The following is a 24,865-nucleotide window of genomic DNA, read 5'->3' as shown; positions in this document are numbered from 1 at the left end:
TGGGACTCTGAGACACCTGGTCTTGTGGAAGGTGTCCCTGCCCATGGTAGGGGTTAAAACTAGATGGTCTTTACAGTTCCTTCTGACTGGAGCCACTCTAAGATTTCTGTAATTTCTATGTGAGAGTCAGACCTCCAGTGTACCCATCTTCAGGTGATGAGCTACACCCAGGATTACCTGGTCTCCATAAGCACCTCTTCTTTCAGCATGAACCCCTAAAACCTCCCACCACTGCCTGCTCACAATCACAAAAGTTCATCTCCAGCTCATCCTCACTCCTCTCCCTTCCCGACCCCTCCCCTCTCCCCTGAAGACATCCTTTTTACCAAAACGAGCCGTGGAGGCTCGAAAAGACACTGACGTCAACATAAAAGTAAACCAAGGAGGTCTGGTTCCTGTATCATCCCCGCCGCGCCGGGAGCGAGCCCACGGCCGCTCGGTGGAGAATCCGGAGCGGGCTCCGGGCTCGGCAGCTGAGCGCTCTCATTCCCGAGGTGAGCACGGGCTGCGGGCGATCCGGGCTGCGAGAGGGGGGACAGGGAGGGACATCCGCCGCCTGCAGCTCAGGAAGGCAGCGTGTTCTGATCCCGGCTGGGCTGAGAGTTTGGAGGCATCCAGATGGGGGTGGGAGTCCTTGCAAGCTGGGTCGGGAGCGGAGCAAGTGGGTTTGGATGCGGGACGGCTTCACGTGGGTGGGAACGGCACTGGAGAGGAAGGAGAGTGTTCCACACCAGGTGCTGGAGGGGTAGAAGAGGGTTAGGGAGTTCAGAGCTGGTGCAAAGGAAAAGAGCATCTCATCAAGGGAAATGTTGGGTTTTCTGTAAACTGAACTCATCTATTTGGATAGTAAAGAGCCTTGTGAGGGATTCTATGTGAAAACTTGAGTATTTCTGGTAAACTTCCATATACAGATTGCTTGTGTCAAGTCCAGCTACACACACACCTGTGCATTCCAAAAGTGTCCCTGTATAAAGATGCAGAGTTAGACACAGGATTTTTCTACTCAGGCCATGAAAAAGTGATCTGAGAAGGCTCAAAATGAACTTTATCGTTTAAGGTTAAGAAGCATAAAACTTTCCCCAGGGAAACGATATGGAAATGTCCTTACTCTGCTTGCTGTGTGGGTGGGTGAAGTGGCTGGGCCAGAGCTGAGATGGCTGAAAGGGATGAATGGCCTCACTAGGTCCGTCAGCAAGTCTCTGCCAACTGGGACATGTCTGGCCACAGTACAGCATAGAGAGAGCATCTCCCAGTGTTTACACAACCCACACTCGGTGGCAGTGTGATAAATTGGCAACGCGGCTCTCCGGACTCATTTCAGCTGTGTTTTGGTGACAGGAGGCGCCTTTTCCTCTAACATTTCTCACGTGCCAGGGCCAATTGCTCTTCTTCAGCAAAAAGCCAGCCCTTTTCCTGAAATGACAGCTCCTTCTGCAAAGCTAAAACTCTCCCATTCAGAAATAAAACAGTGGGCATGCAAGTTTAATCCCTATTACTTGCGCGTGACAGTCCCAGTTGAAAACCACCAGGGCGAATATCTCTGTCACCCACGATTAGATGCAATGCTGCACCTCAGCTCACTCTGTAAATCTCTCCCTGAGCAGGGCAAATCTGGGCAGCCATGGAAAAAGGGGGCAGAAATACCCACCATCCTTCCTTTGGGAGAAACCTCTTTACTAAGAAATTTTCCATCTCTTTCATGCAGAGATTTCTCTGCCAACCCACAGTTAGAAGGAAAATCCCGATCTTCCCCCCATCCTTTCTTACAAGGACACATGACAACTTAGCAATGCAATTGAGCATTGCTTTATTAATCTATTTCAGAGCATTTTCCCCTCACCCTGCTCAAGCCTCCTTCTCCATGTCCCCAGTGCACTGATATAAAACACAGACATGAAGCCATTTCTTCCCTTCCCACAGAGCCTAAAGGTGCCAAAAGCACCCTAAAAGTCTTTCTTCTCCAGCTTTGAAGGAGAAGACAAAAGCCAAGGAAGGACTTGCACATGAAACATCTCTCACAGCACGTTCTCTCCAAGGCAGAGCAAGCAGAATGGAGGAGGCTGCTGAACACAGCAATAAATCCCACCAGGCGCACGTACAACACCACCACAGCTCTGCTCCCCCTCAAGTGCATCATGCCCTTGGGATGACGTGGTTCTCACAGGGATGCAGGCTGTCCTGGCCCTACATCCCCTTTCAGAGGGAGAAGACAAAACCAACACTCTAAGTTGTCAGATGGACTCCAGGATTTTGGCAGTCCACATTTTAAGGAGCTGGAGACAAGTAAAGGGGGATGTTTAGCAGGCAGGTGCTCATCACATCAGGGTTCAGAGAAACCTCATCCATTAAGGTCACATGAATTTTGATGCCTAAAATCAGGAATACAAATCCCTGAGCCCCTTTTAAAATGGGAGACAAAAATTCCCCATGGGAGTAACATTCAAAATGCACATTTGTTGGACTTCAAGTCCAGGTTGGATGGAGCTTTGGACAACCTGGTCTAGTGGAACATGTCCCTGTCATGGCAGGGGGCTTGGAACTAGATGATCTCTAAGGTTTCTTGCAATCCGAGCCATGCTGTGGTTTGATGAGTCTGTGATTTCCCTTTCCACCCTGAGCTGTTTTATCAGGTTTTTATAAATGTTCAGTCACCAGGTTTAGGAGGAGATGAGATTACTTATTACCAAAAGGTACATGTTGGTGAACATCCCATGATATATATAGTAAAATCTACAGCCCCTTCTGAGGAATGTCTGTTACTTCTTAGCCAACTCATCTGTAAATGCTGTAAGGACCCTCCCTGCTCTCTCTTTTGTCTTTCATCCATTTTTCATCCTTGCATTATAATTTGTTGCTTTTAGCTGCACGTTTTTTGCAGATCACAAATAGCTGAACAAATCCTACGGATGGCTTAGGAGGGAAACACTTCCCATCCAGTAAATCCCAGAGAGGCACATCAGAGTCCAGCCAAGCATGACAAAGTCCAGAGACAGAAGTAACTGTGCTGAGGTGAAGGATAAATCAGGGGAAGAGAAAAGTGAAGCCCAGAGCCAGAGTGAAGGATCAGGAAAGCTGTTGGGGTCAGACGGGATTAGGCTGAGCTGGCTGTGACAACCAAAGAAATGATGTCACCCATCAGGATGACACTAAGCAGGGATGCTGCTGTTCAGTCTCAGCATGATATTTACTGGGATCGATACACCATTAGTGTATAGACACAGAAGAACTGAATTCTTTATTACCTCTTACACATAATCTATAAAAGATGTACATCTCATCTATCACAGCCTGAAAAGCACCACTACAGTCATTACCACACAACAGAAAGAGTGGCTTCTTCCACATTGATGCTAAAAAGATTTACTGTCAAATGTCCCTTCTTCTCTATGGCTCCAGCCACCTTCTCTACAAATACCTGCCAACAAGATGAGGCTCTGGGAAATGCCTCTAAGGCTAAAAATGTTTTTCAGTGTGCTGGTCCAGCAGACAGCTTCCCATCCTTAAATTTGTTACCCTGTCTATAGAATATGTAGAGAGATGGATTTGGGCCACTTTGGGGATCTGCCCCATATTGAGGCTATCACAAGTAGTCTTCAGCCTCATAGATGAGGGCAGGAATGCCTGTGGAGGTTTGCAAAAATTTTGTTTCATTCATTCAGAGCTACCAACAGCTGCAGAGACCTACACATCAGAGTAGGTTGTTTCCTGCAGGTAGGGATTAGCAAGGTGAAACAGCTCTGAGCACACTGACCCATACAGAGACCAGCACTGGCATTTGTAACCCAGCAGGATCCTCTCACAAGGGTGCAGTAAAGTGGGTACCTGGGCACAGCAGGAGAGGGCACTGAGACAGCCTCAGCAGGAGAACCAGGTTCTTGCATGACATGAAGGAGGCTTCTACCACTCAAGTGGAGAAGACAGGAGATTGCTAGAGGTCACACACCTCCACCACACAGAGCCAGTAGTGTGCAAGCAGCCTCTCCTCCCAGTGGGATGTATGGTCACCCTCTTGCTGGTCTGACCATGCTCCAGCAGCTGATCCTGAGCAAAGTGAACAAGTAGAGCACACCTTTTCCTGCACCCACCACAGTCTAACTGGTCATTATCTATCTCAGCAGAGAGGCTTACACATTATTAGACTTATCAGAATCACAGAAACAGAATATCTGGATTGGAAGGGATCTTAAAGACCTCTTACTTCCAAACCTGCTGCCATGGCAGGGACACCTCCCACTGAACCAGGTTGCTCCAAGCCCCATCCCACCTGGCCTCAAACACTTCCAGGGATGGGGCAGCCACAGCTTCTCTGGTGATGCAGTCCAGACTCTCCTCATCTTCGCAGTGAAGAATTTCTTGCTCATATCTAATCTAAATCCATCCTCGTTTAAAATCAGTCCCCCTTGTCTTCTCTCTGCAACTCCTTGTTCAAAAAGTGTAGAATTATAGAGCAGCTCAGGTTGGAAGAGACTTTAAGCGAGACATTCAGCCAGGTGCAATTTCACTTTTATTCCCAAAGTCTTTTTCTGGCAGGATGGAGAGAGAAAGCTGAGTTATCGTGCTGGGTTTCACCTGCTTGGCACTCACAGAGCTGCAGCTCCCCGCCAGCCAGGCTGGCTCCTTTTGCCTGGGTTGAATATGCCAAGCAGTACATCTCTGAGAAAAATCCAGGCTGCCAAGCTGTGTTATGCTATCTCCAGCTACCAATTATGCAGATAAATTGATTCTCGTTAGAGTGATAAAGTAGCACAACAAATACACTTTCAGGAGCCAGGCATTTTTCACACACCAACTTTGAGGCTTTCCGCTGCTTTGATCAAACACATAGAAAATTATCTGCAGGCTGCAGTGGTGTTAGAGACACAGACTTGTGGAGGCTGAGGAAGACCAGCAAGAGGCTTAAAATACATCAATTGCTCTACATTTGTATACTATTGTGCAAGGCAGGTTGATCAGATGCTTTTTGAAGAGGCCACCATAAAGCTCACTCTGACCAGCAGCTGGCTCAGAGGATCCCCAGGACTGAAATAGCAAGGGGCAGACGTCAGGAATCAGAGTCACTGGCAGGAGAGGGAAAGGAAGAGGAGTCGTGCTGCCTCTGTCCCCTGCCTAGATTAGATCTGTCTCATACCAGGGCTGTTCTTCTCCCACTCACAAGAATATCAAGTTCACCCAGAGAATCAGAGCTCCTAAGATGCTGACATTAGTCATTCCCAACTGTATTTTTCTTTGAGAGCAGCTTACCTAAGGAAGTGTAAGATTATTTTAAACAGTCTGATTTATTAATACATCCAGGATGGCTCAAGCTGCTGTTTCTTGCCATGGGGAGTTCAGCAGTGGAGCCCAGCATCTTGACTCACAGTATTGGGACTGATATATGACTAGCTATGATCAGATGGCATATCTAAAAATACAGAGCCTGAGTTTATTTTTCTTGGAAAATGGAAAGACACCCAAAGAAGCAGAGCCTAGTTTAGCAATCACAGCAGGCTGGATTTTTGCTTTAAAGAAGCCAGCAGAATTTGCCCAAAAGAAGGTGCCATCTTAGGTTGTGTTACAGCCATGGGGATTAACCTGTGGCTCCAGCACCGTGGGGGAACCTCTGGCTGCTGCTGTGGCTCTGACTCTGAATTACACAGGACAGGGATGCTGATTGCACATCCCTGCCCTAGGAGACACAAGCAACAGGATTCCTCTTACCCAAAGGAAGCCTCTACACTGAGACCATCACAAACTGGGTTGCTCATCTGGTCCAGACTGGTGTTAATTAATTAAACCATGCGAGATGAACCCACTTGCACCATTCCCAGGGAAGCTGTCTGGGACATCTCCAGACATCTCCACAGCTGCTATCAGCTGTTCTGTTGTCTCTTCTGTAGATTAAACAAGCCCAACTCTGCTGGTCTGCCTTGATGGCCTTCAGGTCATTCCAACTGGTTTGCTTTGGATGCTTTCCAAGGCAGAAACACATCCCCCTTTCATTAGTCAATTTAACACCATTTATTATATGAAATAGTGCTTTTGTAGAAAACAATCCCTCTAGGTGACATGAAAGGCAAATCAAACAGCACTTTGCAGCACTCTAAACATAACAAAGACTGAAGCTATCAGTACCAAGGTGAAGGCATGGAAATGAATGATTCAGCAGTGACAGGATGAGCTTTTGCTCCTGATAAAAAATTTGCTCTGAGACCTTAAGCATAAATTGGAGCAGGGCCTTGTCTTCCCTCCATCATTCCATCCACTGACCACACCTCAGTGAGTTCAAGACCTCACCAGCAGGGACAAGCTGGTGCTGTCTATAATCACATCCCAGACAGAGAAAATATCCTCTTGGATTTCTGAACCATCATGTTTCCACCTGACTCAGGTCCCAGCAGGTTTTTTCTGCTCCAGGTGGGAGACAAAAGAGTCCATGACCCATACAAAAACACACCACCACCACAAACAGTACCAGCTGCATTCTGCTGCCCAGCACCCTGATCCATTTGTTTTTAGGAGAAAATTGATTATTTTGGCATTGCATTTTCCAGTAAATCACACATGTGATTCCCTTCTTTCCTTCCTGAATATTTCCCAGAGCACTTCTGCACATTGTGCTTAGAGGGATGGTTTCAACCATAAGGAAACTGAGGCACCTCCCCAGAAAATGGGAGGTTTTTTTGTCCCCAGTGAGGCCCCTCACACAGAACTTGCTGCAAAGACAGGATCTGTAATTCTAAACAGCTGAGAACACAAAGGAACACACTCCCTCCAAAATAAAAGGAAAAAAAAAAATGAGCAAATGTACCAGCTTCTCCCAGAGGCAACAATTTTAGGAATCACTTGTAAGCAAGCAGCAGGGTGGTTGTTGGGATTTTTTTTCTTCCAAAATGGGGCCCTTTCTTTTCTTCCCATTCCTACAGGGCTTTTCATCACTGTGGCATTTCCTATGATAATCCCCCAGATTTATGCTGCCCTGTTCCAGATCAGAGCATTGCTGAGCTCTGTGCACGTCTAACAAAAGACAGCCCTGCCCTGAGCCCTTCCAAATCTCTCCAAACCAGGCAAACAAAGGGAATGGGAGAGGAGGATTAACATGTTTGCAGAGAGTGAGCAGGGAGAGGATGTCTTTTTCTAAAGCCTTTTTTTAGGTTTGTAGGTCCAAGTACCAGATTTCCAAGTTGCAGGTGTCCTTCCTCCTGGGCTAGGTTACTCATATAGCAAAAACCCCAAAAATTGAACAGATGGCCCTGGGAGCCTCCTGCTGCCCCTTTCCATATTTGTGGTCACTGTTAAATCAGAGCAGGTGGAGATACCAGACTGGGTCCTTAAATTCCCTACAACTTCCTTGCCATGGGTTTTCAAATGATTCTCTGGCTTCTGCATCCTTGCAGGGCACAGCACATCTTGGGTTCAAGGTATTCTGGCTCAGCCCTGCCACACTGCGCTTCCCACTGCCACAAACACAGTGCTGAGAGCTCTCTGGGGGCTCTTCAACCATCCAGGACCAGCAATCCTGCCAATTCCTGCTCTGCAACCTTCAAACCAGAGCTGGGCAAGAGCCACTCCACCCAGCATTGACCTCCTAGGGCATGGTGCCCAAGTAATGCCAAAGGCCAAAGCTTGTGTTGCTTTCCCCTTCAAGCACTACTGTCCCTGTGTGCCCAGTGACAAACAAAACCAACAGGAAATACTTTGCTGGGAATGGGGAGAGTTCTGCAGTGAGGTTATGACACTGTACATTGAGTTCTTGGCAATTAGCTTCCGAATCTTTGAAAAAAATAATCTAGCAAAAAAAAATGAGTACAAGAGGTGACTGGCCAGACCTGGGTTGGGGGTGGGGGGGCAAAAAGGTCACAGCAGGACCCTGCAAAGGATCCCAATGAGGTTTGGATCAGTAGGGGAAGCTGAGACATGATATGCTTTGTTGGGTGGCCAAAGTGTCCTGGTGGCTCACTTTGCTGGTGCCTTGAGCTAAGGAAGCTTGTCAGAACCCTCACAGTGGTGAGACCTGTGGTAAACTGGGCAGACTGGGATGGAGAGAGGTATCCTGGCTTACCCTCACAGGGTGCATTTATAACAGCTAAGGGACTTCACATCCCTTCTCGTGCAAGAACTGGAGACAGGCAGGACCAATGTGCTCCAAACCACTCAGGAAAGACCTCAGGGCTGCCCAGAGGAGCAGCTCTTTGTACACTGCAGACATCTTCATTTTTCTTTCAGCTCAATGGGTCGATCAGCAAAAATGCCACAGCCTGGGGAGAAAACTGAGGGGAAGCCAGTGGTCAGCAAAGCCAATTCCCAAATATGCAGCAGGCAGGAAGGAAACTGGCTCCTACACACTTCCTCCCCCATAGAGGAGCCATGGCCATCATTTTAGGGCACCACTTGTCTTTCCCTGTCCCTCATCAAGCAGATGAATCACAGCTGGATCCCATCAGCAGAGGCCTCATATGGTGAGAGTCTGATCTCCCTCCTTGCACAAACACACAGATGGGGAGCCTGTTCAGAGGCAGGGATACAAAATTATGGTGGCCTCCAGCCCTTGCAGTCCTCTGAGGACAGCAAGTGACAGTCCAGCGAGTGCTGGGAAGTGTATGTGATCCTGAGCAGTTGGCAGAGGACACACACTGTGTTCTGCAGAGCTGCTGACGTCAGGAAGGTACAGCTGCCACTAGATCCTGATGAGATGCCATAAAGAGAGCCAGATGGACCATCTTTTGTGGCTCTCCACAACCTCTGTTGCCATGCTGACAGTCAGGTAAAAAGCCCTGGGGGTATTCAATATCACTGGGGAAGCAGTCCAAGCCCTCCTTCTCCAGGGATAAGCAGTTCACCTTTCTTTGTCTATTTGGTGTCTCTATCCCAGCATTGCAGGAAAGAGACAAAGGTCATCCTTTGAAACAGATTCTATCTAGAATTAAGAGAATTAAGAATTAAGAGAGAGAGCTCTGGTCTTTTCTTCCAGTTCTTCCAGCTGCACCTTCGGAGTAGCCATTATGAATGTGTTGGGGTTCAGATCCCAAAGCAGTCCCAAGATCTCCCAGATGTCCCAGGATGACATACCTGGATCACCAAAAGATGACCTCTCAGTAGCCCAGCAGGTGAAGCCACATGTTGCTCTCTTTGGCTCCAAATAAGCAAGGGCCACAAGCTAAAAGCCAGGCTGGAGACAGATACCAGCCTCAACCTTCAAGGTTCTTTCAACTGCACTTCCCTTGGATTCTACCAGGAGCACCAGAAAAACACTGGACCTGCTTTCAGGGTCTGCTCATTTGCCATGATATTACTTCCATAAAGTACCAACTCAGGAGCCACCAAAGAGGAGTGTGTTCCCACACACATGTCACTTATTTAGGATAAGGAAGTGTGGTGGGGTTGAAGAACACCTGACCTAGGTGGAAAGTTCCTACATATTTGGGGAGAACCCTGTTGCCCACATATTTCTCCCTAAATCAAAGATGGCTCCTGGAGGGTGGTCCAGTGCAGAAATTTCTCCACACCTGGCCCACCTGTGAGAACCTACATGGTTCTCTGGGTCAGTTTTGATTCATAGCATCCCATAATAGCCTTGGAGACTGTGGACAATCAAGATTTTAGGGCTTGTGGGCAGTGCATACCATAGAGACATATATGAATTCTTTCCAGCACTTTTTAAGGCCTGAGGATCTTCCAGAGTAGATTTACCAGAAGGAGGAGCAGTTGGATAAAATTAATGTAAACTCTCCTCCATGCCATCTGCCAAGGCAAAGGGTTACTCACCTGGCAGGTTCACATTGTTGCCTCTCCATCAAGCTTGCTGCTAAAAAGTTTTTCAGATAGACAGTGAAGATGCCACCCTTCAGTGTCTTCCATGCAGTGAGGATCCCACTCTTTGGTGACCTGCACACAATCATGATCATGGGTAAAGACTCCTCAGTTTTCTAAACTGTTATGTCCATGTCCAACACTTTCTTGGGTAAGAATTCTCCTTCACTGCTGAAGAAAATAATTCATTTGTGAGAATCTGTTTAGAATCCAAATTCAGCTTCCTTAAAAAACACAGGCATGTTTGGACATTGGATTTGGGTCCTGGCAGAGCCAGTCAACAGAGACACCTTGAAAGCTGATCTGGCCATGTGCCTTGAGCCCATCTCAGCTCAGTTAAAGCTCATTATGCAGTGCCCAATCTCAATCTCTTCTCCCATAGCAGGGGATCAAAGGATCCCCTTTTTGAAAAAAGGGGATCAGTTCCCCTTTTTGAATAGGACTGGAAGAGTACACTGTTCTCCTGACAAAAACAGGGCACATTTCCCCAAAGGGATATGTGGTATTGGCTTTTTCTCCACCTTCCTCAAGAGCTGTCTGGCCTTCTGCTTTTCTGCACTGTGCCACAGAAAACTTTTAACCACAGCCCTATTCTATATGGCATGGTTAAGGGATTGCTAGGAATTACCATGGGCTAGTAGCAACTTTCTCAGACATCATTATTAGTCCTTCTATGTGCTGATTTTGACTGAGCCAATACCTTCTTCCACCTACAATCTCACTCCAGTATTTAATATTGTTGTATATTCAATGAACAAGCTTGGAAATTTTCCACTTACTAAAGCTTTACTCTTTTTTTTTTTTTTCCTGCCTTTCCCACTCCCTCTGGGAGGGTGATAAATGACTGAAAATCAAGAGATGATAGAAGCTCTTCATTTATCAACTATGGTTGCAACTCCTCCTGAAGTTGAGTGTGGGAACCGGGTCTGGGACAAAGCATGGCCCTGAGCCTGGATGTGCCTTCTCCACCTTAACAGCAGCATCTGCTTCCCAATATGGCATGTTCTGCACTATCTCAGGCACAACTTGAAACTTTGCAGCTGTTGCCACTCAGAGCCTAGCTCTAAATCCAGCAAGGAGGGAGAGGCTGGGATAGTGGGGGAGTGCAGGGCACTGATTATCCCGTGCACAGGGATGGGAATGCAGCTCTCATGTACCACGTGGAAGCAGAAAACCAAACCAGTCCTCACATAGGAAGGACCAGACATTCCCAGAGAAGGTGAACAGAGTGCAGGTACCAGTAGCTCATCCTGGAGAAAAGTCTTCTCTTTTTTACAGTCTCACCATATAAGAAATTTGTTGACAGGCTGGGGGAAACAAGCATTTGCCACTATAGGCATTGAGAATTACAGAATCATAGAGTTCTAGAATGTTCTAGGTTTGGAAGAGACATTAAAGACCATCTAGTTCCACCCCCCTGCCATGGCAGAGACACCTTCCACTACACCAGGTTGCTCCCAGTCCCATCCAGCCTGGACTTGAAGTCTTCCAGGGATGGGGCAGCCACGGCTTTCCTGGGAAACCTGTCCTAGTGCCTCAATAGGGTCCAAGTTCACCCACTCTGCCCAGCACTAGACCATGGGCTGGTTTCTTCTCTTTGTTCTTACCCCTGTTGAACTTCCAGGATGGAGGGAACTGAAGGCAAGATGATCACCTAGACAAGGCTCATGAAGGCTTTCCAATGACACTTGCTTCCCAAACATAAGGAAGTGAGAAACAAATGAAAGTTCAGGCATAAGCCTGAGCTAGAGGTCAGTTATGGAATGCCTGGATCAGGTCCCCTGGATCAGGGGGCTCATAAATCCAAGGAGGATGTTCCAAAACTGGGGGATCAGTCTGCTCCTCAATGTGCAGAAACTCAAAATAGAAAATCAATAAAATAACCAGACGAAAAGGATCAGCTCAGTCTTCCTGGGAAAGATCCAAGGGTGAAAAAGTAATTCCAGAAAATGAGGTCAACCTTCTCTAATAACCATAGCTACTGTTTGTGCTCCAGTGAGACATGCATGTGTGGAGTTTACCTCTCCTCTATTTATGGATTTGGCCTCTTGACCTGGAATTCAATGCCTCTCAGTTGATCCTGTCATGTTGTGACAGGCCATATCCTGCATGTTTATTGCATTGGCACCAGTGTTGTCTTTATCTAAAGTGTGATGCAGGCCAGGGCTGATACTAAAATCCAGCATCCATCCTCTCTTTATTTCTAAACAACTAAATTTGATGCAAGCTCTCTCTTTTTTTCTGCCTTTTCTCCCAGAGGAAATCTCTAAAGCCACTGGAAAGCTCCTGGGGAGAGCATCTGTGCAAATCCCAAATAAAAGATTGGGTTTTGGTAAGAGTTTAGAGCAAGAAGTGGAACTTGAGATGGAACTTGGGGGATTTTGAGTCCTTAGTGTGTCGATCAGCAGAGATGTCGTGAAAGCTGCTCTAGCCATGTGATTTGAACCCATCTCAAAAATGGGACAATTCATTATCTTTGTACAATGTCAGCCTCATGTAGCCAAGGGCATAGAGATACTTAAACCCCCACTCTGAGAGACACCTGACACCCACAATGACTCCACCAGCAGTAGGGAAGGGCTGTATGAGGATGGAGGAACATGTTGGAGGTCTCCTTGGTGGACCTCAGACTCTCTATTATAGAGCCACCCATGCTCAGCCATTTCAGCCCTGGATAGATCTCATTATCTCCTCTCCCAAATTACTGCAGCAGCACTATCAAAGTGTGCAGGGTCACCCTTTAATTCCCTGTGCCAGGGGTTTTCTCAGGGTCTGGACAGCTGGGTTGGTTCAAAGCACACCACAGGTTTTGTGGCATTTGGTGTGGCACCTTCCTGCAGCTGCCAGGGATGCTTCTCTCTAATCCCAGTTCACATCAGGAAGACTAAAAGAGGGTTCTTTTCCTCATGTCACACATGGTGGTGGCATTGCAGTGGCCTTGAGCTGGCGAGTTCCCAGCAAAGAAATTTTGTTCCCACAGAGACACAAGAAAATTGACCTGAGGGCAGCAACATCAGTTTTAGTTTACTAGAGATGTTCAGGCATTAGCACCGTGAGTACGGCTGGAGCCCTCTTCAGCATTTACAGCACTTCATAAATTTCAGAGAGATTTAGGGCAAGGAGCCAGATGTTTGGGGAGAAATTCTGAACACTACAGACAAGTGGAAATTTTTTTTTTTGGTAGTGTATATTTTTTCCCATTAGTTGCAAGGCTATATTTAGAAAGGGGGTGGGGAGGGGGAAGAGAGGGAGAGAACGCAAAAGATAGATTAGGCATTTCTTCATATTCTGTAGTCACTCCAGTTGTTCTGCTTGTAGGAACAGATGTCTCTTTCCTGGGCTGATAGCACTCAGGTCCACGAGGAAATTTTCTTACCAGCAGCTCCTCTAACATAGAAGGGAGATCAGGCCAGAGGTAAGTCAGTCCTTTATGCAGGAATACACTGCAGGAACCATTGCAGGGAATGCTTTGGGATATTGGTCAGAGACAAAGAGGGGGGCACAGGATCGGAGACAGTGGGGGGCCCGGAAGGATTTGCTGGATATTGGACTCTGAGTCCTGGTTATGGCAATAGGAAGCCCTGGAAGGGGTGGGAGCAGAAAGGGTCCTGCACTGAACACGTGGATGAGCAGCTCAGGAAGTCTCTGGCTCTGTCCATGCAGCAGGTGTGGAAATCCCTTGGGAAGTGCCTGACCCGAAAAGCCAGGCTGTGCCAGCAGCTCGTAGGGGCTGCAAGGAGCTTTCTCCTTGTGACTTTCTTTGCTCTTGGGATTTGGGGCAATGTAAGGATATCTGGTTGTTCTTCAAGGAGATGGAGTGTAATGGAAGTGTGCAAAGTTACAGGCTTTCCCTCCTTGAAAAGTACTGTGACAGCTCTTGTGAGGAGGGGTTGATGTTTTTTGTAGATGTGTAATTGCATGTGTAATTAAATTTTGCTGAAATGCAGTCAGGAAGGTTTTGGAAGCCAGAAGAGATGGTGCACTGCCTGGAATGGGGTCAGCTGCAAGTGGGGATGTTTTACCTGTTTGGCAATGCAGCAGGGTACAAACTCAGCTCTAGGACAGGTGCTGTCTTCCCTCTCTGAAACCACTTGCTGGGTTAGTAGAGGAGAAAGCAGATCCTTTCCAAGGTCCTTAGCAGACCCCTGCAGAAATGCTCCTTGCTTTCACAGCAACACACTCACCAACAACACTGAGCTTTTCCAGGTTAACCTGGTAAATCCAAAATTTGTGGAACTCTGAAGGTACTGTGGGGTCTGCACAGCACTGTCACATGTGCCTTGCTAAGGAAACCACAGAAACCAGCCTCCCAAAGGGTTAAGACATGGTTGTCCCTCCTGGGATGCCTCAAAAACTCTCTGCTCCCTAACTGGGTCTCCCACCTTGCTGCATTCCCTGGACCAAGACCACACATGTCTCTGTGCCTCAGTTTCTCCCTGCAGCCAAGAGAGCAGCACAGCTTGGAGTGAGTGCTGGGAGGCAGATCTGGTACACCTGCATCCCTACCTGCACTGGTGCCCTGTGCTCCCTGGGTGTGAGCATTGTTTCACCAGTCCTGCATTCCCTGGCTGTGCAGGAGCCCAGGTATTTCCCCAACAGTAGAACTCTGCTGTTGTTCTTTTAGTGCCCTCCTCAGCTTCTTGCCAAATGACAGAGTAAGCAGGCAGCTGAAGGCAGAAAAAGGGAAAAGTGCTCAAAGAGTGCTAAATTTGCAATTAAAAAATTCCTTCTTAAAAGCAAGCAGCAATACACAGGGAGTTATTGTTTTTGCACTTGCCTGTGAAGTTCCTGCATGTACCTATATGGTAATTTTCACTTCACAGTTCTCCTTGCACAGAGCCACAATAGCTGTTATTCCAAACTGGCATCTCTAGCACTTTGTCTCAGGCACCCTGGAAACACTCAATGGATTACTGTAATCCCTATAAAATCAAATGCATTTCTCTTTTACTGTTACGACCTCCCAAGAAGACAGGCTCAAATACATTTTTACTGGCTGGACCCATATGAGTCCAAATCTATATGTTTTGTTTAAGATGTACCTTTTTTTAAAAAAATGTTAATCATCTCAGAAAAAAATTCACTCAAAAATATGTGTTTTCCCCTCACATATAATGGTCCACCAGGGACAGAGAGGGATACACTCAGAAAGTCATGCTCTGATTTCTCTGAAAGTAACAGAGCTGGAAACACACAGCACCTTCTGCAGAGATGTCACTCCATGCTCCCTTGTGACAGATGGCACTTGGTACAAGCCCTGACAGGGTATGAGATATTGGTCTTTTAAATGCTTGCAGTATGATTGATAGAGCATTCACCAAGACACTTAGCATTTCTGTCACTGCAAGGCCAAGATCTGATAACACAGAAAAGAGGGACATGAAAGATACAGTGGAATTGGTAAGGCATCGTAGACATCCAAATGTTTCAGGAGGGACTTTTCTACATAGCATGGAATAAATTAGTAAAAAGAGGCAAAACCCCCTTTATTATTACCTTTCTCATAGGTGACCAGTACTAGCAAGCCTCATCAGAGGTGTGCTGGGAGACCTCTAGGGGCCCACCACTGCTGGGTTGATATTTGTATGTCTGGAGAGGCAAAGTATGTACAACCCCACTTCTCTTTTTGCATGCACATGCACATCAGGGCCCCTTCTTTCAAAGACTGAGGCATTGCTGCTGTAAATGGCCATAGAGGAGGTATAAATTCATAAGAAATCTGCCAGTATATGAATTTCCTCCTCTGTGTATCTCTGGGAACTTCATTTCAGTGTTTTCCTGCATGCTTAGGACAAGGGCTGAGGGAGAAACATGAAGACCTTTCCAAGTTTTAAATAGATTGTCTCTGGGGTGTTCAGGACTGTGTTCTGTCACCTGGTTTTAAGCAGCAGGTTCAAGCCTGGATGCAGAGAGTTGGCATTTGGTCCAAGCCAAGTGGCATCAGTCCCATCTGGGTCACTTTGCTCCGTGGAGAAGAGGAATGCACTTTGGAGAGCTGTGCTCTCCCTCATCTAACTGGCAGTGATCCCTCATGGCCTAGGGTGACCTGCTGGACTAAATCACTCCTTGGGCACCCACACACTATTTCTTGTCACAAAATGAGCTAGGGATGTGGGGCCCTCACCTTCAAAGGATGTGATTTTGGCCTTGGGCCCATAGGGAGCACAGGATCTACCTGTGTGTAAGCAGCATTGAACTGAGTGTGGTGGGTGGAGCTCAGATCACAACACAGAGCAATATCCATTGCCCATCTACAGGAGGGCCTTGGAGATGGAGGAGCACACAGAGGCCAACTGGGCATCTCAGGCAGGAGGCAAACAGCTCAACAGCACATCAACAGCACCAGCCCAACAACCAGCACTGCATCAGCCTCCACACATCCTCAGTCTGTGATTGCTTACAGGTCCTGAAGGATTACCCCTATGCCTGAGACTGCACATACAAGTTTTTCCCCTTGCCAGATGGGAAATCTGATTCTCATGGCCAAGATTGGAGATTCAAAAGTCAGTTTGGGTGGGTTAATCTCTCTTGGCCTTGAGAGGAAGATGTATGAAGAGCAGGTAAGGTGACTTGGTCTGTTCAGCCTGGAGGAGACTGAGGGGAGACCTCACTGAAGTTAAAATTTCTTTGTGTAAGGAGGGGCAGGCACGGACCTCTTCTCTGTGATGACCTGTGATGTGACAGGACCTGAGGGAATGGCCTGAAGTGGTGTCCAGGTAGGCTTAGATTGGATATTAGGAAAAGGTTCTTCACCCAGAGGGTTGTTGAGCACTAGAACAGGCTCCTCAAGGACCTGGTCACAGCACCAAGCCTGACAGAGCTCAAGAAGTATTTGGACAACATCTCTGGCACGTGGTGTGACTCTTGGGGGTGGTCCTGTGCAAGGACAGAAATTGGACTCTATGATCCCTGTGGGTCCCCTCATACTCTGTATATTCTGTGATTCTGTGATTCCAGACAAAAGCTGTAATTCAGCACATGACCATTCAAACCACCAGAAAAAGTAGGACTTGCTGGCCATCACACTCTTTACGACACATGGGCAAGCAGACCATGGCTGAATAGTGCCAACACCCAGCAATTAGCTATCATCTGTCCCAGTCAGGCTGGTTCTCCCATGGTTTGGCATAAATCTGAAATTATTTCTCTTCAGGAAAACAACAAGAAGCAGGCAATACTCTGTTTCACAGAAACCATCCAGCCCTGTTTGCTGTGTTTCAATGCCAAAGCAATTGTGAAATTGCAGGGAATAAGACCTAAATGAAAGGATGTGTAGTGGAGAGTGTTAAAAAATGCCTTGCAAGGTCACATTAGAGGAAATAAGGATCACTCTCAGTGCCTATTTGTTGTGCTTGTCAGCTCAGATTTCCTCTGTCCTCCTAATGTTTTTCAATCTGCTGCCTAATTTCAACTAGAATTTGGCAGAAGGGAAAGATCACCTCAATTTTCAGGAAATTAGGCAGCAAAGAAAGGAGAAAGTCAAACAAGTGTTGGAGCCAAGGGAAGAGCTGGAATGTGAGTGGTCATTAAGGCAGCCAAGTGTCCACATGGGAAAAAGTTATAATAAGCATCTCAAGCAGGGGAAAGCATTCCCCCAGTCCTGTGAGCCACTGTGAGACATGAGACTGCAAGAAATCAGGTGTCATTTAATCTGACACTCATAAAACTATGTGTTTTGTGTCTCCAAAGTCCCTTTTATGTCCATGGCATTGGAGGGGAAGAAATAATCAAGCTCTGCTCTGGAGTTGGCAATTTTTAACTGCAATTCCCCAGAAGGTGTATGTTTCACACATTTGTTCCAGTCACCCTCAGACCTAGAGGTTTAAAGGAGACCTCAGTGCCCAGAAGTCAAGTGAGAGCAGAGATCTGATGCCCATAAAAATGGGATCTTACCTGCCCTGAGAATAGCCCCATTTCTGCTTTGGAGTAGAATCTGTTTCCCCCAGAATTATCTCTCTTCTCACAGCCCAAGGGCCAGATGGGCACCAGCTTTTTCCTTTCAGCAGCTGGATTCATTCCCTTTCTCTCCCTTTCTTTCTTTCCTGTCAGCAAACCCACCCTCCCAAGGCTGAGCAGGAGACACATAGAGCAAGCTCTACCACATATAGGGCAAGGTCGACATGCACAAAAACACCATATTTGGCCAGTTTGATCCAGAGTTGAGTGAGAGCTTGCCAGAAGGAGAATCATACAATTTAAATTGAAAGAGAGTGAGTTTAACCCTTCATTTATAAATATAATGATAAATCACCCAGGGAACTTTAAACACAGGAAGGCTGAAAAGTTAAACACATACTGCTGCCACCCCAGGCAGCAGAATAACACCAACAATCAGGACAGGGTGAGGGGAGCAGGGAGGATGATAGAGGAGCCAGGTTGCCATATCAGATGTTCCAGTTCAGGACAGGGAGAAAAGAAAGCTGAAGCTGTTTATACTAAATTACACTCGTGCTTGTTAGCGTCCTTTTCAACTTTCCGATCCCAGTGTGTGGCTCTGGTGTCTGCACACAGAGATCCTTTCTGCACACCAATAAATAATCCTTTTGGCATGCAGTTAGGACAAAACTCAGTTGTCTGACCTGCCTTTTCTTTTGTATCCTATCACTTGAATTGCTGAGCCAGATACAAAAGGCTAAGGAAGTGAACCCCGTTAATTTCAGTGAGGTCAGGGTGAGCCTTAAGGCTGTCACCAAGCACACAGCTAGGGGAAATGGAATGTGGGATGGGCAAGGATCTCCTCCTGGAGCAGGCATAGCACTGAGCTGCCCATGCTAAGTTAAAAAGGGTGATGCCAAGCAGTCAGTGAGTGAGGGAAGAGGCTGCAGGACCTGTTTTCAGCACAGTGACCATCTGTTTCCTATTTGGCCCCAGAATGATGGAACTGGCTGCATCACACAACAATGAGAAAGTACTTCAGAGCAAGTTCCCCTCTCCCTGTGCTGAGCAGGGACCTTTATCAGAACGAGGGAAAGCAGGTCAACCTCCATTCTCTGTCCCTCCCTTTATCCCATTTCTACTCAGATTCCTGCTGTACTTTTAAGGAAATGCTACCCACAGTTTCCCAGACAGACAGACAAAATCCAGCTTGAGAGGTATAATATAGCAGTCTAGGCCAACTGGCACAGTCAGACAGCACTCTAAAGGATGTGTGTTTACCCATTTTGGGCTTTGCAGACTGCCAGCTCCAAGAAACAAGGATTGCATGGAAATCTGGGGGGCTGAGGGCTCAGGAAGGTATGAAGTAGGCTAAGTTCCAAGCTCTTTGAGGATTTTAGGAAGGGGGTTAACCCAAAGTCTATTTGCTCTATAAGTAGAGGTGGTTCTTGCAGCGCTGTATGAGCTCATGCCATAGTCATGAGTAATAGTGCAAAACACAGCAAAATAAAGGTTTGCAGAGGCTTCAAAGCTTCTCATTAATTTAGCCATGCCCCTCACTGACTTCCATATGCCACCATATCATGGTGATGAGTAGCTGAAATGACTCACTTTTAACACCTGCATGAGTATGTCTGATGGCAAAGAAAGAGACCTGGTTGAGATAGCATTTGCACTCAGAGAGGGGAAGAATTTAAAATCTTTGAAAATGTTTAGCTTTGCTCAGACACAAGGTCAGGCTGCCTTTCTGTGTTGCAAAATGAGGCAATGTACCTTTCTCATGGGCTTGGAGTCCCACAATGGAAAAATCCTTAGTAGCTGTAAAATGGGGGTTTGGTCTAGCTCCATCTCATTAAAAACACTCAGAGGAATTCTGTTGCTTTGCTAGTCCAGTTCTCCATCCTTTCTGCTTGTGAGCCATGAGATGAGAGCAGTCCCACAAAGAAAGGAAGAGGCCATTCACCCAAACATCCATCAGTAACAATTTGATTAGAGGAAGATTTTTCCCACCACAGCCCAAGAGGCAGCTTTTCCACAGACTGTCAGGGAGGAAATCTTCAGGATTAATGAAATTTGCTGGGGCTTATTTCATGTTGTTGTTTGGATTTTGAGTTCAAATAGAGCAGTGATGGACTGGGAAAGCTCTAAAGCAGCACTTTTTGTATAATCAATTTGGGAAACACAAGGTCACCTGTTTTTCAGCAATTTACAATATCTGGAGTTTATTTCCTTGCATGTGGGGCTCAGTGGAAAAGGTGGCTATGTAAGCCAGGACATTGTATAGGCTGATTAGTTTAATTTTCTATTTATCTGTAACATGTCCTACATCCCTCAAAGGCATTGTGGGGATGAGGAACATTTGAATGTATTTGGAATTGCTGATTTAATTGAGACGAGAATGGCAAAATAAGATGAATATCAGGTGTTTGTGATAAGGGATCCCAGACTGAACAAAAATCTCCCAGAGGAGGCAAGCTACTAACAAGAGACAAAATCAGAGCAAACAGCCAGTGACATGGAATTGCAGTGAGAAGACAAATGCATGTGAGAGTTCAATAGAGTTTAATGCAAGTTCAGGGATGGGATGGGTGATTTTATCTGCTCCCCTTGCTCAGGTATGTGTGAACACAGATATACCAGCTCACACTGCACTCCAGGGGCATCAAAGTCTTTCTTTATTCCTTGGCTTCCACAGTGCTTCTCTTGATAGCATCTGCAAAGAGAAAGCTGGGAGCAGATCCAGGCATCTGCTCATTTCAGTTTGTTTTCATAATTAAAGAGTGAAACAAACAAACAGAGAAGATGGTAAGAATTTTAGGAAATCAGTAGACAACGGGCCAGGATTCTACATCATCCCCATGCATGCTTCTCAGATGCCAGACTTTGCAACTCCACTACCTTCAGCCTATTTTGGGACTTGTTTTTCCTGTTTTTTTCTAACAGTGTGCTTGGCACAAAATGTAAAGAGACAAGACTCTCCATCAGGAGTCTGCAGGCTCAGTCAGACCCAGACAAAACCCCATGAACATGTGTGCTACTTGGGCTACCACTAGAGATCAGTGCAGGGTGAGGTAAGCTGGTCATTCCCAAAACAGATGATGGTCCAATGTCTGGTTTCTGCTGGAGATGGCCTAGAGGGAAAAGGGGACACAAACTAGCATTGTTCCTCTTTGCCCAATAGTTCTTTGGGGCATTACGGGTGGCCTGACGCCAGGCTTCAGGATTTCAGTCCTGCAGTGTATTCTGGCACTAGGTTGGATCTCAGGAGGTCTTTATGTTTGAGCATTAGCCATTCCAATGGACAATTCAACTCCTTGGGCTTCAATGTGTGCCATTTGCTTCGAAATATCCTTCTGAGTTCAAGGACATTAAAAAACAGCTTTTGCCTTCAAACCACTTCCACAGACTGAGAGGCAAGAAGGAACTAGAACAATGCCCAGATTCCAGGCTAACATACCCAAGATCCATCATGATGGCAAAGTCACTTCTCCAAGAATTTTCACACCTGGTCTTCTAAATTCTCAGTCCTAATCTCTGCTTTTTCTCAACAAATGTCCTGCTTCACTCTCACCTGGATTGAATGAACCAAGAAGAGTAATCACAACTAGGCTGTAGCATCCCGTGAGGACTATTGATCTTGAATGTTGACTATTGGCCAAACACTAGTGAGACACATTAGGAGTGTTGTATGCAGGAAATGCAGAGAGACATGGTGGGCAGGCAGAAGGCAGCTTTGGCACTCATGAGGCAGGCTCAGAGCTGCTGTGGTGTTCCTTGGACCCAGTTAGTACTATCCCTGCAAAACATTTTCTTTTGCCCAGCAGGGACTCTCCTTGAGATCCACTTTTCACTTTTGTCCTAAGTAGCTTCCTCCTCCACTTTGTACACAGCCACCAACAGCTTGAAACATCTCAGAGGTGATAGAGCACCTTTGGTCCATCCTACTGACTCCCATAAGCAGCAAAAAAGATTAGAGGAAGAGGGAAAAAAGCTGCCAGAGCATCCCAATTCCCTCAGCAATTCCAGACTTCCAAACCAAGACACTCAGCCCAGGCAGAGTGCAGTTCTGTGAGCACTGGGAGATGTGTTTGCAGCTCCTTGTCTCCCAGTCCTTCCGCACTTGGCTCATTGGTAGCAGGGATTTCAAACCCTCATAAATCAACTCTTTCAGCATCATTCTGTGCTGATCCAAGCTGATTTTTTTAACCTCAAAGCCCTGCTCAGCCACTTTGAGATATTCCAGACATTTTTCAACCATTTATTTTTATTGAAACCAGCCAAGTCTCTGTATATATTGTATTTTTTTTAATCTTTTTAATATACAAATCAGTTTAAAATAGTGTATAAGTCAGGAATGATTTGCAAATTAAACTGTCAAACCCTGGCAGGACTAGTGGCTTACGCCCTTAGCTTGAAATCTTCTGGCTGCTGTTGCTGTGAACACAGATCTCTAGAAGATGCCACACAGCCTGCTTCTGCTTTCTCTGAAAATTCAGCCTTTCTTTGATTTCAGGGAAATCTTACAGCTCCTGAAAACACTGCTGCATGTAACTCTCTAATGGGACCCCCTGCCCAAGGCAAGGAATATGATATTTTAGGAATCAAACACTGGGGTTATAGTTATGCAAAGGTCTTCTAACCTTAAAACCATTTTTGTACAAGGAAGAGGAGGAGAAACTTGAAGTGAGGTGTGTGTCTCTTTCCTAAAACATGCATCTGGAGCCACTGCAAGACACTAGTTATAAACCCAGGTATTTTTCTTGCAATTGTTGGTAATCTCATATTGGTAGATGGGGATTTACTACTCAGGATGTGCAAATATGCTGGTTAAAATGTTTTTAAGTGACAAGATGTTGAGCCCTAAGGAATGCTGACATATTTATCACTATACCTCCGTTTCTTTTCTTCCAGATTGCTGGAAGTCAGTGACCATGCCGACCTCCTCCACCCAACTGCCAGCCCTTGACTCTATCAACTCCACCGAGCAACCTAACTCCATCAACTTGTTCTCCAAGTTCATCCACTCAGACGAACAACTGTTCACAGATTTTTATAGCCTGTGGATTGTCCTGATGGTAGTCAATGCCATCATTTTCCTGGTGGGTGTTGTGCTGAACAGTTTGGCACTGTATGTCTTCTGCTTCCGTACCAAGACAAAAACCACCTCTGTTATTTACACCATCAACTTGATCGTAACTGATCTCCTGGTGGGCTTTTCCTTGCCTGTCCGGATCATCATGTTCTATAGTGCAGGGGATTGCAAGAATTGTTCCTTGGTCCACATCTTTGGCTACTTTGTCAACATGTACTGCAGCATCCTCTTCTTGACGTGCATCTGCGTTGACCGCTACCTGGCAATAGTGCAGGTGGAAGCCTCACGTAAATGGAGGAACCCCACCTGTGCCAAGGGGATCTGCATCTTCATTTGGATCTTTGCCACTGTGGTGACTTTCTCCATCCTAACCATGGCGATACGGTTTGCAGAGTGCTGCCTCTCCAAGATCCTGGTCCTGATGGTCTGCGAGTACTTCTTCCCTCTAATCATAATCATCTTCTTCACCACCAGGATTATGTGTGCGCTGTCCAAGCCCAGCCTCATGCACCAGAGTCGGGAGAGGAGAATGAGGGCTGTGCAGCTCCTTATCACCGTCCTCATCATCTTCATGATCTGCTTTACTCCTTTCCACGTGCTACAGGTCACAATCTCCATCAACCCAGACATGCCCCACAACGTCAGCCTCCTTGTCTACCATGTGACAGTGACTCTGAGTAGCCTCAATAGCTGCATGGACCCCATCGTCTATTGCTTTGTCACCAATAACTTCCAGTCAACCATGAAAAACATCTTCAGGAAAACCGAGCCAGAGCAAACTAATGCAGACATCCTGGGTATGAACAAAAACTCCAAGGGCTCCAACGCAATCATCGCCTTCTCAAACACAATAGGAAGCCCTCTGAGCTTGCCATCACCAAGCAGCGTCCAGATATAACCCACATCTGATGGGACACGTTGCAGTAAGCCAGTGCCATGATGCTGGAATATTGATAGGATGCACAATACTATAGTTTTTGAACTCTTTGTGTTTTAGGCTGAGGTTCAGACTGACAGTGGTGGAATTTATTCCTCAAGAACATTGTGGTCTGTTTGGAAATGGAACCTACAATTCTGTTAGTACCATACAAAAAAGAGTCCACTAATTACTGTTCCCAGCAGGGAAGTTTTCTTTGTATTTTAATACAGACATTTTACTAGCAACAAACTCTTTACTGTGGTTTTCTTTGCATGTTTGTCATCATAATGCAGCACTTCTAAGATGACTTAGAAAGCAGGATAGCTCTAGTTTGTAATGAAAGATTTTTTGCCTATATATTTAAGAATAAAGGACAAGAAAGATGTTTCCAGAGCTATCCACTACAAAGATTTTAGATGCCAATGGAATGGGAAAGGAAGTATTCTAGTCCACATGTTACTAGTGACTATTCATTTGTTCCTGAAAAGTCTGAATCTTCTCAGGGAAGAGATGAAATCAAGCAGTGAAGTCTCCTCTTGGCTATAAGAAAAAATACATGTCTATGTATATATTTTCAAACAATTGTCTGTGTTGGGGAGAGGTTAAGAATATGTTCCACCTGTATTTGGATCACTAAATCCCCTGAATTGCAGATGAGTATACAAAAATCTGTGAAAATGAACCCGAATCCCAGCAAATTCTGATGTTCTGCTCTGTCTCCCTGAGGAACAGCCAAGATGAAAACCAGAACCAGACTATGATGCTATGCTACTCTGGTTTGGTTTTTCTTCCTGGCATGTTGTAACTTCAGGGCTTGCTGTTCTAATTCTCCCAGCAATCCATCCACTCAGTCACTCAAAAGCCAATACACCCAAGCACAGAAAAAGAATGCATCTCAGGCATCTAGGTTGAAATAATTCACCCCAGGACAAACTCACTAGACTGTTTTAAAGAGCCATGTTTAAAGAGCAGGCATTGGTCCAAGCTAGAGCATCCTGGAGAACTCTGCATCCCTGAGATCTGACTGTGGTACAGCCATCTCCATTCCACAGAAACACAACATAAACAATGCCTCAAACTGCCTCTTGCAACACATATATGTTTCACCTAACCTATTTCCCTGACCAACCTAATAGGTATAAAATCTGAACCATCAATATCACTGTAATACAGGGAACTGTGTGTTCCAGTAC

General features: G+C 46.1%; 1 protein-coding gene across 2 annotated transcripts; it reads left to right on the top strand.

Annotated features, from left to right (window-relative positions):
- GPR20 (G protein-coupled receptor 20) lies at window positions 1–24,059 on the top strand. Of its 2 annotated transcripts, XM_085572612.1 has the most exons (3): window positions 1–494; window positions 13,105–13,201; window positions 22,573–24,059. In XM_085572612.1, the coding sequence occupies exon 3, from the start codon at window positions 22,593–22,595 to the stop codon at window positions 23,649–23,651; it is 1,059 nt and encodes a 352-aa protein (XP_085428738.1). In that variant the 5' UTR covers window positions 1–494; window positions 13,105–13,201; window positions 22,573–22,592; the 3' UTR covers window positions 23,652–24,059. The 2 variants fall into 2 exon arrangements, with proteins under 2 accessions (XP_085428738.1, XP_021403587.2); XM_021547912.4 differs by lacking the exon at window positions 1–494 and having other exon boundaries at window positions 7,831–13,201.
- Window positions 24,060–24,865: the final 806 nt, after the last annotated feature.

This window comes from Lonchura striata, chromosome 2 (genome assembly GCF_050655825.1).
Source record: "Lonchura striata isolate lonStrDom1 chromosome 2, ASM5065582v1, whole genome shotgun sequence".
Lineage (NCBI taxonomy): Eukaryota > Metazoa > Chordata > Aves > Passeriformes > Estrildidae > Lonchura > Lonchura striata.
The sequence above is the reverse complement of the archived record's forward strand: the minus strand, read 5'-3'. Positions and strand labels throughout refer to the sequence as shown.

Excerpts from the sequence above, each read along its gene's own strand:
- GPR20 (XM_085572612.1), top strand. The coding sequence starts at position 22,593 with ATGCCGACCTCCTCCACCCAACTGCCAGCCCTTGACTCTATCAACTCC.